The sequence below is a fragment of the Lolium rigidum genome, chromosome 4 (genome assembly GCF_022539505.1).
Source record: "Lolium rigidum isolate FL_2022 chromosome 4, APGP_CSIRO_Lrig_0.1, whole genome shotgun sequence".
Classification (NCBI taxonomy): domain Eukaryota; kingdom Viridiplantae; phylum Streptophyta; class Magnoliopsida; order Poales; family Poaceae; genus Lolium; species Lolium rigidum.
This window is the reverse complement of record NC_061511.1, coordinates 206,306,066-206,318,013: the sequence shown is the minus strand read 5'-3', so window position 1 is coordinate 206,318,013 and position 11,948 is coordinate 206,306,066. Positions and strand designations below refer to the sequence as shown.

At 51.1% G+C, this 11,948-nt stretch overlaps 1 protein-coding gene across 1 annotated transcript; it reads right to left on the bottom strand.

The window, feature by feature from the left end:
• Window positions 1–7,742: 7,742 nt before the first annotated feature.
• LOC124648097 (stachyose synthase-like) lies at window positions 7,743–11,250 on the bottom strand. The gene is made up of 3 exons (XM_047187917.1): window positions 10,350–11,250; window positions 9,241–10,121; window positions 7,743–8,303 (listed from the first exon to the last, which is right to left on the bottom strand). Exons 1-3 carry the CDS (start codon window positions 11,248–11,250, stop codon window positions 7,743–7,745), a joined length of 2,343 nt encoding a protein of 780 aa, XP_047043873.1.
• Window positions 11,251–11,948: the final 698 nt, after the last annotated feature.

Below are 11,948 nucleotides of genomic sequence, written 5' to 3'. Positions count from 1 at the left end.
TATATATTTTTGATAAATTTGTCTCCTTCTGATCCACCTGCGTTGGAAATCCACATTTGAATCCGCATCCAATGATTCTCCAATTTGCTGTGACTGTGGGACAGATCGCCGGGTTCAAAATTTGCCGACGTATCAAAGAAAGTATTAAACCACAAACTAGTTATCAACATCTATTTTTTTTTGGTTAAAGAGCATATATTAATATCGTGAAGATACCAATTACATCAAGGCTCTGCAACAACGCAATACTCTAGCGGCCTTACGGATGCACACAACCAAAATAGAAAATTGCAATAAAAGAGAAGTCCCGCTACAGAGATCTAGGCCTTGAAGCAGCAGTACTAAAACCACCTTGACAGCACAAGAGGTCCAGCTTCTCCAAAAACGACGCGTCCACAAAGGGAACATCGCACAAGCATCATCGTCATCGATCATAGATCTTAGGATTTCACCCTGAAGAAAAAATCCTCGATTCTAGTCTTGAAGAAGGCTATTGCCAGGCTGTTGACGTCAGAAACCCACCGGCGGGCAGTGACTGGTCAACACCGTAGAGCCGGGAACAACTAGGGCTGCGGCTGGCCCCAGTCCCTCAGAGCGACGGCCCGCAAAGCCTCCTGGTCGCGCGCCGATGCAAATTGCAAGGGCGTGCCACCTGACCTATACCTGGTCAGGAAGGTGTGGATGATGCCTCGCTTAGTTTCCTGCAGGGCACACACGTACACGTTAAATACGAGCCTCGATCGGCTCTCAGGTTATCTTGTGAATCGGCTCATGGAGCCGATCCACCCATGATTCGTCCAAGGTGGCCGAATATATGGTGGTCCTGCTTGATCAAGATAAAGCATATGAGATCCACGACGATTTGGGGTTTTCACCGCATAATCGGATCATCCTACTCACGATTGGGCCTCGCGCTCACGCACGGTGATCGTAAGCCAGCCCTAGACAAGGCCTAAAAACCAACACTAGGTTGATCCTCGGAACATCCTGTCTAGGGGCAGCAAACTGCACCCTACGTGCCGCTGGATCCTCCAACCCTTTGTAAGGCCTAACTATTGCAGATATTAAACTAATCCTTGATGAATCAAGGAGCAATCGTAACGGATCAGATCTACTAAATAACGATCAAGCGGGGTGCCGCCCCTGCACCCATGATGAGGTACAAGGACGGCTAGATGCGCAAGGGTTGCACTACGACAGCATATGATACTAAGAACAATGCTAACCCTAACACATCTATGATAACTACGTTGCTCGCCATCAAAAAGGCTTCAGCACGAGCAACACATGAACAACTAGGCAGGCTCGTGCTGCCTAGATCGCGAGATGCGATCTAGGCAGCATGGTGCTTTACCGGAGAAACCCTTGAGACGAAGGGGTTGGCGATGCGCCGAGATTGGTTTGTGGTGAACGTTGGTTGTTGTTTATTCCATAAACCCTAGATACATATTTATAGTCCAGGGGACTTTCTAATGTGGGCGTGCACCAAACCGTGCACGAGATAAATTCTAACTTCTACATAACCTACTATAAAGATACACGGGCTAACTAGCCCAAACTTGGTAAACAAGGCCGATTCACATATTTCTTCTACATGTATATCCTCAAATCCGTCTTGATCGCGGCCCACCTCTGGCTTGGTCAAATTCTGGTGATAACACATGCCCCCCTGGTTTTGGAAATGACATTTCCAAAATCATTACGCTTCTCCTTCGTCGGGTCATGTCGTGGCAGAGCAGAACCGTCGCAGAGTCCTTCATCATGATAACTTGCCTCCTCAACTTCTCTGCACGATTTGACAGTTTTGGCACCACCTCCTCGGAAACTGCTGTGGCATTGAATTTCTACTATGCCCCCTTTTATTTAACCGCTACAAACAGCTTCTCCTCTCGCATCTCCTCCGCATCAGCACTCCAAAAAACCCTCCCGTGCCACCATGTCTTCTTCCTCCTCTGCCTCATCGGATCTTTCCACCCAGTCCTCTTCGTCTCGCGAGCCGACGCCGGAGCACAACCCGGCGGAGGTCCATGCGGCCAACATCCGCCGCGCCATTGCGGCCGGGGAGGAGTCAGACCATGACTTCTCCATCTGGTCCGAGGACGACCAGTCCTCGACGGACGGGGAGAGCGACCTCCGCTTCCTCGCCAACGGGGAATCGGAGGAGGAGAGCAATGACGATCGCTTCTCCTGGGGTGACTTCACCTCCTCCGAGGGGGTGAAGGAGGAGGAAGAGGAGGAGGACGACGACAGCTCCTCCGACGAGCCGCCGGCCAAGCGGTTCTGCCCTTGGCCGGGCAATCTTAGCGACTTCGACAGCGACGAGGACGACGCTGACGACGAAGATGAAGACAACGAGGGCCCGGTCGGCGGCCATTGGAGCGACGACGAGCCCGCCGGGAGCAGCGTCGACGGCAGCGACGAAGGCGACGACGAGGGCAGTGATGGTCCGTAGATAGGACCTCTAGAATAGGGCCAACAGTAGTAGATGGGGCAATGTATCCCCTAGTATTTCCTTTTGAGGGCAATTAGCTCTTTATGTAAGAAATCTTGCCTATTAGTGAAGAACTTTTCCCCAATTTGATTCTGCCGATTTCTTCTAAGTCTAATTGAGCCGACTCCCTCTTCTACTGAACTTGCCGATTCGTCCTCTTTGCCAATGCGTAATGAGCCGATAGCACCGCATCGGTCCTTTGAAATTCGCCCTTCCCTTCTTCAACTGATGATTTTCTAAATCTGGTCAGAAAATGCAGGATCCTCAGGAAAACCTTTGAACTTTTCCAACCAAACCCAATAATCCTCTTCAGTACTCATCATTTGTGAAGAAAGTTGCAATGAAGGATCAGCCGATGGTATCCCAATCGGCTCTTTACACAGAGTGAAACAGAGTATCCACCAGGCCTGCTGCCCCCCGAGCCTTACTCGAGGCGAGAATGTCAGAGAGAATGTACCAAAGCCGATCCCCTTTCTTCCTTAGACAACCGATAACCAGCTGAATTTGGTGGAAACTCGATAATCATCGCATAATTCCACTAGAGTCGATGGCTGCGCATCGGCTACTTCTCAATTCTAAAGTCGATACCCTTGCATCGGCTGTGCAAATTTTTCAAATTTTTCAGGCCGATTTGTGTATCGGCCCCCATACTTGATAGTTTTATCTCGTATCCTCATGTTTTATCCATCTAGGTGCCCCCCCCCCCCCGAGCCGATTCTGTCAAGAGAATTGATGGTATCGGCTCTTCAGGTAGTCCCTGTTGGGTCAAACGTTGATCCCAAGCAAAATAGATGGTGAGGATAATTTTGGCCGATTGCTGGAATTGGCCTCCACGTTGCTTGCTCGGTGAAGGTTTTGTAACGTCCCTTCATAAATCTTTGGAGGGCCGATCGCAAGGATCAGCCTCGCCATGTTTGCTTATTGACGTAGTTTTGCTACTCGCCCAGGCCGGTAGATAAAACCAGCCCAATCTCTGACTTTATCACGTTGGTGCGCTTGCTGTTGTCCACCTCGGGTGTATCGTGTAATCGTGGAGCTCTACACTTCGCCGGACGAACGAGCACCATGTTTGTGCCAGCCGATGTTTCATGATCGGCTTTCCTTTGCTTGGGGCGCCACTCTTTTCTTTGCGGCAGTCCCTCCTCATCCAGGGTCCTCTGGACTTTCGCAGCCAGATCAGGTCGTGCCTTCCTCAGCGTATGCAAGTATAACCTTTCGGCTTCCTCCAGACCGCGCAATCGCTGAACCCTGCGCTTTTGTGAATGGCTGAGACCATCAGGGCACCATCTTGGACGGTGGTACCTGTCTTGTTCGTCTTCCCCCTCGTCTTCCGAATCCTCGAGATCTTCCAACCGAGGGGTCTCAGCACGTCTGTTTTGTGGTGGGAGAGGCCCTAAGCGCTCGAACACAGACACGTTGGCTGTCTCCTTCTCTTTCTGGTTGCATTCTGGGCAGTTGCCAATTGTTGGTAATCGGCTCATTCCTGAATCCCAACAGTGTCTGAAGAAGGGGCAGTCCCAATGCCTGCCCGTGTCGTTTTGCTCCCTGGCGTGGCGCTCTTGTCGCTCCTCATCGTGATTATGCCGACGATGCCTTCTGTCGTTCTTGTGCCAAATCGGCAATGCCAGCCTCGGAAGCCTCTGAGTGATATTGCTCATGGAACCGTTCCTCCAACTGCTTCCAGGTCTGGACTGAGTTCGGTGGCAGCGATGTGTACCAACCGAAAGCCGATCCTGTGAGGGACCGTGAGAAGTACCTCACACGCAGCTCGTCTGACGCTGAGATCATGCCCAGCTGTGCCAAATATCGGCTCACATGCTCGATGGAGCTGGAACCATCTGATCCGCTGAACTTTGTGAAGTCCGGGAGCCGATATTTGGGTGGTAGCGGGATCAATTCGTACTCGTTGGGGTACGGCTTGGTATAGCCGACCGTCTTCCTTTTCGGCATCATGCCGAACCGATCTTTCGGAATCGTACAAATCTGATCCGCGGTGATGGCTGAAGGTGCCGAACCTTGAAGATTCGCCGGGGTGGCGTATTTAACCAGCCATGCTTGTTTTTCCGGCTCTGAGCCAACTGCAGGAGCTGGGCTCTGGAGTTTTGTCGGGGTAGCGTATTTAGCTAGCCACGTCTGCTTCTCGGGTCCGCCTCCGACGTTCCTCCAGCTTGTTCCGTAGTCCCCGCCGTTGCCACCTGGTTCGGGAGTGCCCAGGTGCTGCAGTCTGGCACATAGGCGCATGCGTATCCGTGCGGGATCTCCTTGGGCGCGTCATGTAGGAATTGGTAGTCACTGGGGTCACCACCAATCTTGTAGACGACGTAGGCCGATGAGTTCGGCGCCTCGGGCGCTGCCAACGCGAACGGCAGCGGTGGACGGGACTGGAGTGGCACCTCTCCTTGGTGAGTCCCTAGAGCTGGTCCTGACGGAGAGTACTGATGGCTCATGATCTCCCGGATCACGCGCAGAGCGACGCGCTCCAACGTATTCACCGGGCTCTCGGAATGGCGGTGCAGCGAATGAGCCACCATGAAGTTGATCTCCCGACGCAGCGACCCGGTGCGTTCTTCCGACGGGGTGGATAGGTCCACTCCATCAAGCGCGCCTTCAGGTGAGAACCCCTTCCATCTGATGCCATGGGAGCGGGTCCTGTGGAAAGAGCCGATGAGGTCGGCTTCGAGGAAGGCTTTGACCTCGTCATATTTCTTCTTGAGCTCGCCATGGAGCTCCTCGTAAGTGACCGGAGTTTCTTCCGCCATCTCTGATGTGGATGGCGAGGTGGTTGATGTTGAAGATTGTCCCACCGGGCGTGCCAGAATGTGTTGACGTCAGAAACCCACCGGCGGGCAGTGACTGGTCAACACCGTAGAGCCGGGAACAACTAGGGCTGCGGCTGGCCCCAGTCCCTCAGAGCGACGGCCCGCAAAGCCTCCCCGGTCGCGCGCCGATGCAAATTGCAAGGGCGTGCCACCTGACCTATACCTGGTCAGGAAGGTGTGGATGATGCCTCGCTTAGTTTCCTGCAGGGCACACACGTACACGTTAAATACGAGCCTCGATCGGCTCTCAGGTTATCATGTGAATCGGCTCATGGAGCCGATCCACCCATGATTCGTCCAAGGTGGCCGAATATATGGTGGTCCTGCTTGATCAAGATAAAGCATATGAGATCCACGACGATTTGGGGTTTTCACCGCATAATCGGATCATCCTACTCACGATTGGGCCTCGCGCTCACGCACGGTGATCGTAAGCCAGCCCTAGACAAGGCCTAAAAACCAACACTAGGTTGATCCTCGGAACATCCTGTCTAGGGGCAGCAAACTGCACCCTACGTGCCGCTGGATCCTCCAACCCTTTGTAAGGCCTAACTATTGCAGATATTAAACTAATCCTTGATGAATCAAGGAGCAATCGTAACGGATCAGATCTACTAAATAACGATCAAGCGGGGTGCCGCCCTGCACCCATGATGAGGTACAAGGACGGCTAGATGCGCAAGGGTTGCACTACGACAGCATATGATACTAAGAACAATGCTAACCCTAACACATCTATGATAACTACGTTGCTCGCCATCAAAAAGGCTTCAGCACGAGCAACGCATGAACAACTAGGCAGGCTCGTGCTGCCTAGATCGCGAGATGCGATCTAGGCAGCATGGTGCTTTACCGGAGAAACCCTTGAGACGAAGGGGTTGGCGATGCGCCGAGATTGGTTTGTGGTGAACGTTGGTTGTTGTTTATTCCATAAACCCTAGATACATATTTATAGTCCAGGGGACTTTCTAATGTGGGCGTGCACCAAACCGTGCACGAGATAAATTCTAACTTCTACATAACCTACTATAAAGATACACGGGCTAACTAGCCCAAACTTGGTAAACAAGGCCGATTCACATATTTCTTCTACATGTATATCCTCAAATCCGTCTTGATCGCGGCCCACCTCTGGCTTGGTCAAATTCTGGTGATAACACAGGCACAACCAATTAAGGCCATATCTTATATTTTCACCCTAGAAGGTAGAAGTTTGAACTTCTCCTGTGTTGTGGCCCCCACTTCCAAAACCACTGCTCCAAAACACAAATCACCAAGCCAGTTCATCATCGCCAGGAAGAGTTTGAATCATCATTGCTAGTCCCCAGATCTCGGCTTGCATAACATTCTCCGCCAGCTGACTTCACCATGGGTTGAGAAAGCATGTCCAACGATGGTAATAACCAACAAAGTTTCGCAGCGCTCTCTTTGAAACCAAACGGTCAAAAAATATGGGTACACACAACCGAATTCCATCCGATCGAGCAAACTCTAGGCATGGAGTGCCTAGTAGAGTACATCGATGGAGCCTTCCGAAACACGACACTTCCACCAGATCAATGGGGTCAGGCAACTGATAGTTTTTCATCTTCTCGTGAGAAGAATCCTAGGACCAACTCCATTAGTTGGGAGACTAGCAGTCCCACGCCGCCAGTCACCCCTGCCGAATATCAACATCTCATACACTCTAGCATTATCTATTTCTTAGAATAAAGTTGATTGTCTTGCTTTCAGGAAAACTGTCACAAGATATTCTTATATTTGTACAAAAATAAATGCTCGAAAGAGACATGTAGATATTCAAGAAAACATCAAATGAGTTGGGAAGCATTTCCGAGAGTAGCATATGTGTTGTGCTATTGTGCGTTATCTCGTACCCGACAGTTTTACTTCTAGACAAAATCTAACAATAGATTACAGTAACAAAATCTAACCAGCGTTGATAGCAACAAATGTCAAGAGGGCAACAGGCCAACCGTGGCAAGATCTTTTTTTTCGATAAAGAAAATGCCCTAATCACTAGTAATCTGGTGCTCAATTACTCGTACTTGTCCGTCAAAAATAGGTCTCCTCCCCCAGTGTGGACTGGGGAGGTATCCTATATTTAACAAAGCTAGTTGTATTCTGAAGTTTTTGTTTCCAATATTCAGTGTTCAAAAACAAATGTACAAACTAGAATTGCTATGATATACTGTAATATAAACAGACACATAAAACAGATTCTGAATTTCTGAAAGACTCAACAAGAAGGGCTCATCTTAGCCGAAATAATTGCAGTTGCAGCTTCATATTACAATAAATAAAACGGGATATGTTGATCCATGCCAATGGCAACTCAAAACCAAGCAACGAAAAAAGTCTTATATTGCACTGTTGCGTGCATCAGAAAGCACAATAAACGATAATTTATTCCTAAGCAGCAGAGCAATAATCTAGAAGCAGAATACCACGTCACAGACGCCCTCCTTGTCCTGCTTCCAAGCAACAGAAACCTCCAGCTTCCCGCCATTTCCCCATTCGAACGCAACATCACAGCCATCCACCAAGCTCCTCGCCGGTCTCACCGAGGAGTACACCACCAGATTGCCAGCCCCCTTCACCCTCACCCTCACATCACCATGGCCTTCGACATCGACAATGGTGCCGCCGCAGTTAAGCATGTCAACAACCCCGACGGGCGCGAACTTGACACCACCGGCCAGCAGCATCACGGGAGCGAAGGTGAAGATCTCGTATGAGGATGGCTGCAGGGCGAAGTTGATGGGATCAGACTCTCTGGTCATCAGGACCAGCTCCCCAGAGTGGTGCTTGTATACCGCGTACTCTGAAGCGTTGGCCATTGCCGCAGTGTCCTCCCTCTGCCCCCACTCGACGTCGGAGGGCTGCACGGTGCCAGATATCGCCTTGTAGCAGTGTGCATAGCCACGGATACGTCGCTCCGCAGGGTCCCACCCCGCTCCCTGGCAGTTGAAGGCCCCAATCACACCTCCAAACTGCAACATTTAAATTTTGAAGTTTCAGAGAAATGACAGCGCAAACTGAAAGTTAACCTATGTTTCATTTGTTGAAAGTAAAACAGGGAGTTTCTGCTCCTATATTTCTAGTACTCCATAAAATGATGCTACTGTAGCTTAAAATGATGCCATAATTAACATATTATAGTTAGAGAATTCATGAAAGGTCATGTCATAATTATCGTGAAACTGCAATACTCCGTACTAAAATTTGACAGTTCAGAGTTCAGATTAGATTAACAAGATTTAGTTCGAGAATCCAGAAAAACATCGTGACATAACTACCATAATTAGCATGTTACGGTTTTACAGAGAATTCAGAGACGTAACAAAACGGTGTTGCAAATAGAAAAAATGCGGTGGCATAATTAGCATGTTACAGTTTTAAAATTCCGAAAAAGTATTATGTAATAAACATGGAGATATCCAATTTCTAGTCTAGATACAAAGAATAAAAACAAGAATGTAAACTGAAAAAGTGATGTCATTATTAACATATTACAGTTTTAGAATTCAGAAACTTTTTGTTGCATACTAATAACTCCATTCCGAAATATAAGGCTTTAGATAAAGCTAAACTAGCTTTCTAAAAAGGCTCATACTTTACAACGGAGGTAATAATAAACATGGAACCTTTTTTTAGTTTCAGATCATTCAGATGTGCAAGAATATACCGGAGATTAGTATGAAAATTTCATGGCATAGTAATAGTCACCTGAAACTCAGAGATACTACAATACCAATTATTCATCCACGAGACCACGACTACAACTAACTAGACAATGAGACTGCAAACTGAATGTGTCATGGAAATTTTTGACAGTTATAATCTTTAAGTGCAGTATTCAGAGATGAAACGAGATTGCAAACTGAAAATTAATTAAATAACATGAAACTGAAAAAGAAAGAAATGTACCTTGTTAAGATTCCACATCTTGAGAACGGTCTCCTGATCAAAGAGAGGATTCTTGAAAAGGCAGTCTCTAGTGGGCAGCGCGTAGTGCAGGCAGAGGGGCAGGGTGCCATCCGGGAAGACAAGCGTCTTGAGCAGTGCGAAGTCATGGCCGCCGAGGGAGTCGCTGACGTAGATGGGGCTGCCAGAGACGGCGCGGGAGGCCGCATGGAAGGCAGCGCAGACGTGGTCGGACTGGAACATGTCCCAGTCGGGGCGCACGAACTGGCCCATCCACAGGCTGTTGTAGGAGCAGTTCACCATGTGCACGCCCTGCAGCCAGTAGACGCCCATGGGGTCGCCGTTGGGGTCGTCGAACCAGAAGTCGTCGCCAGCGCGCGCCATGGAGACCTGACGCGTACCGAGGAAAAAGAAGTCGTTGCATTGCTGCATGCTGGCGATGATGCCCGTGCCGCTGAAGTTGGCGGCGATGGAGTCCGACAGCCCGGCGTAGTAGGCCTTGGCGAGTTCCACGCGGCCGCCATGGTCGGCGCACAAGTACTCCAGGGTGTTGAAGACGTCCACCTTCACGCCCGTGATCCCGGCGCCGGAGAGGTACGAATGCATGGCGTCGTAGAGCTTGCCGGCGTGGTGGGGCTGCACGAGCCCGATGCCACCCTCCACGATACGGTCCACGGCAAGGTCCTCCATGGTGCCCGCCAGGCCGGGGGATAGGCGCGCTGGCTCGATGACAGTGTCCAGGGACGTCGCGCCAGGACGCACGCCGCCCCAAGCGCCGCACAGAGCCTGCCAGACGTACACGTCGTCCAGCCCTGGGAACTTCTGCCTCATGTCCTTCAGAAACGCCTTCAGCCCTACATCGCCGCCATTGTCGCCGCTGCCGCCTTCACGGAGATTGTCGAGGGCATGCGCGCTCTTGGCGAGGAGCTGCTCCAGCTCTCCCTGCAGTAGTTGAAGTTTGGCGTCGAAGCCAGACAGGTCAATGGCGCCGCCCTGCAATCCCGCCTTTTTCTTCGCCTTGACGATGCCCTCGACTTCGCAGGCCTTGCGCACGATGGTCTTGGGTAGGGTTTTGTCGTAGAACACTTCCGGGGGTGAGCGGAGCAGGTCGCCCTCTCTGTAGCGGCGGAATCGCTCGCACTCGTCGAAGCGGTGGAGGCGCGCAGTCATCTGGTCTCCGCCGAGGACGAGCCCGCGCGCGTCGGCGTGCGCAGGGTCGTCGTCGCGGTTCACGCTCTGCCAGCCGTCGTCGATGACTATGAAGCGAGCCGGCACGCCAGCGTCCGCGAACTCGGACACGCCCTGCCAGACGCCGACGGGGTCGACTGTGAGGTAGAACGCGTCCCACGTACACCACCCAAAACGCTCCGCAATGGGCGGCAGGGCCTTTTCCTCGATGAGCTTGAAGGTGCCGAGGTGGACTCGGGCGGCCAGGTAGGCCTCGCGCATAACGACGTACGGGTCGGTGCCGGCGTGCACGTAGGCAATGCGGCGGAAGTCGGAGCCCGTTACGGCCGGCGAGCCACTCTCGGCGCAGAGCACGACGCCGTCGTCCTCGTCGCCAGCGCCGTAGGTGGGAAAGATGGCGGAGCGGAAGCTGCCCTGCACAAGGGGGAGCACGAAGACGCATCCGCCGGGGCCGAGCTCGGGGGCGTCAAGGAGCAGCCACTGCGTCTCAGGCTGCACGTCGCGGCCGCGCTCGCCGGCGCGCATGGTGCTCCACCACGTCTTGAACCGAAACACGCTCAGGAACTTGCGGTTAAGAAGCTGGCCGAGACGGCATGGTGCACGGTCGGTGGCGTCCGGAGCTGTGAAGCCGAGGAAGGCGCCACGGCCAGCGGCGGCGGTGGCGGTGGCCTGGTCGAGCAGATGCGGTGGCGCATCGCAGCAGGACTTGTCGAACTCGAAAGAGCTGAGCGTGACGTTGGACGGAACGCCAGAGAGCAGGACAGCGCCCCCGACGTCGAGGCTGCCGTCGTGGATGGAGAAGGCGAGTTGGGACGATGTTGTCATCGGCGAGGGTTGGACAATGGAGATCGATGGGTGGTTTGTTGTGGCAGATAACGCTGGCCGATCATGCATATAAATAGAGGATTACATGGAAGGATATATTGCAAAATGAGCATGCGATCAAATGATATCATGTCAGCATACACACAGATTAATTTTGGTTGAAATTAAGGAAAGAAATATGCCCGCTAAAATTGTCAGCACATATATACTTCTAATTTATATTTTTGTTTCTTACTTCTGAGGCAAGAATTGCTGAAATCCACTCCATTCCAAATTACGTGACACAGAATCTTCCCATATTGATTTGATCTAATTTATGGTGGCATCGACGTCATCATGACATAATGTCTGCTTTTTTTTCTAGAGTAACCACGTATTTCATTATTAGAAAATTAAGTTACATGAGTAAATAAACGTGGAAACAACCAGTCATACCAAGGGAAAACAGTTGTCCTAAAAACTTTGCATGAAAAAACCCTAAATGATAGAAATATACAAAACTATCTCTAGGATTTCCTGCACTCGCCAAAGCCGGCGCCCGCCGCTAAACTCCAACGTCGCCTAGATGCACGTTTGAAGAGACGCTGAGCCTCCACCATTTCTAGATCCAAACGAGCAACATCGCCAACGAAGCTTTGTGAGTTGATGAACAAGCCTGTTGCAAGCAGCGAGGCACATGTCGTTGTGGCACGTCGACC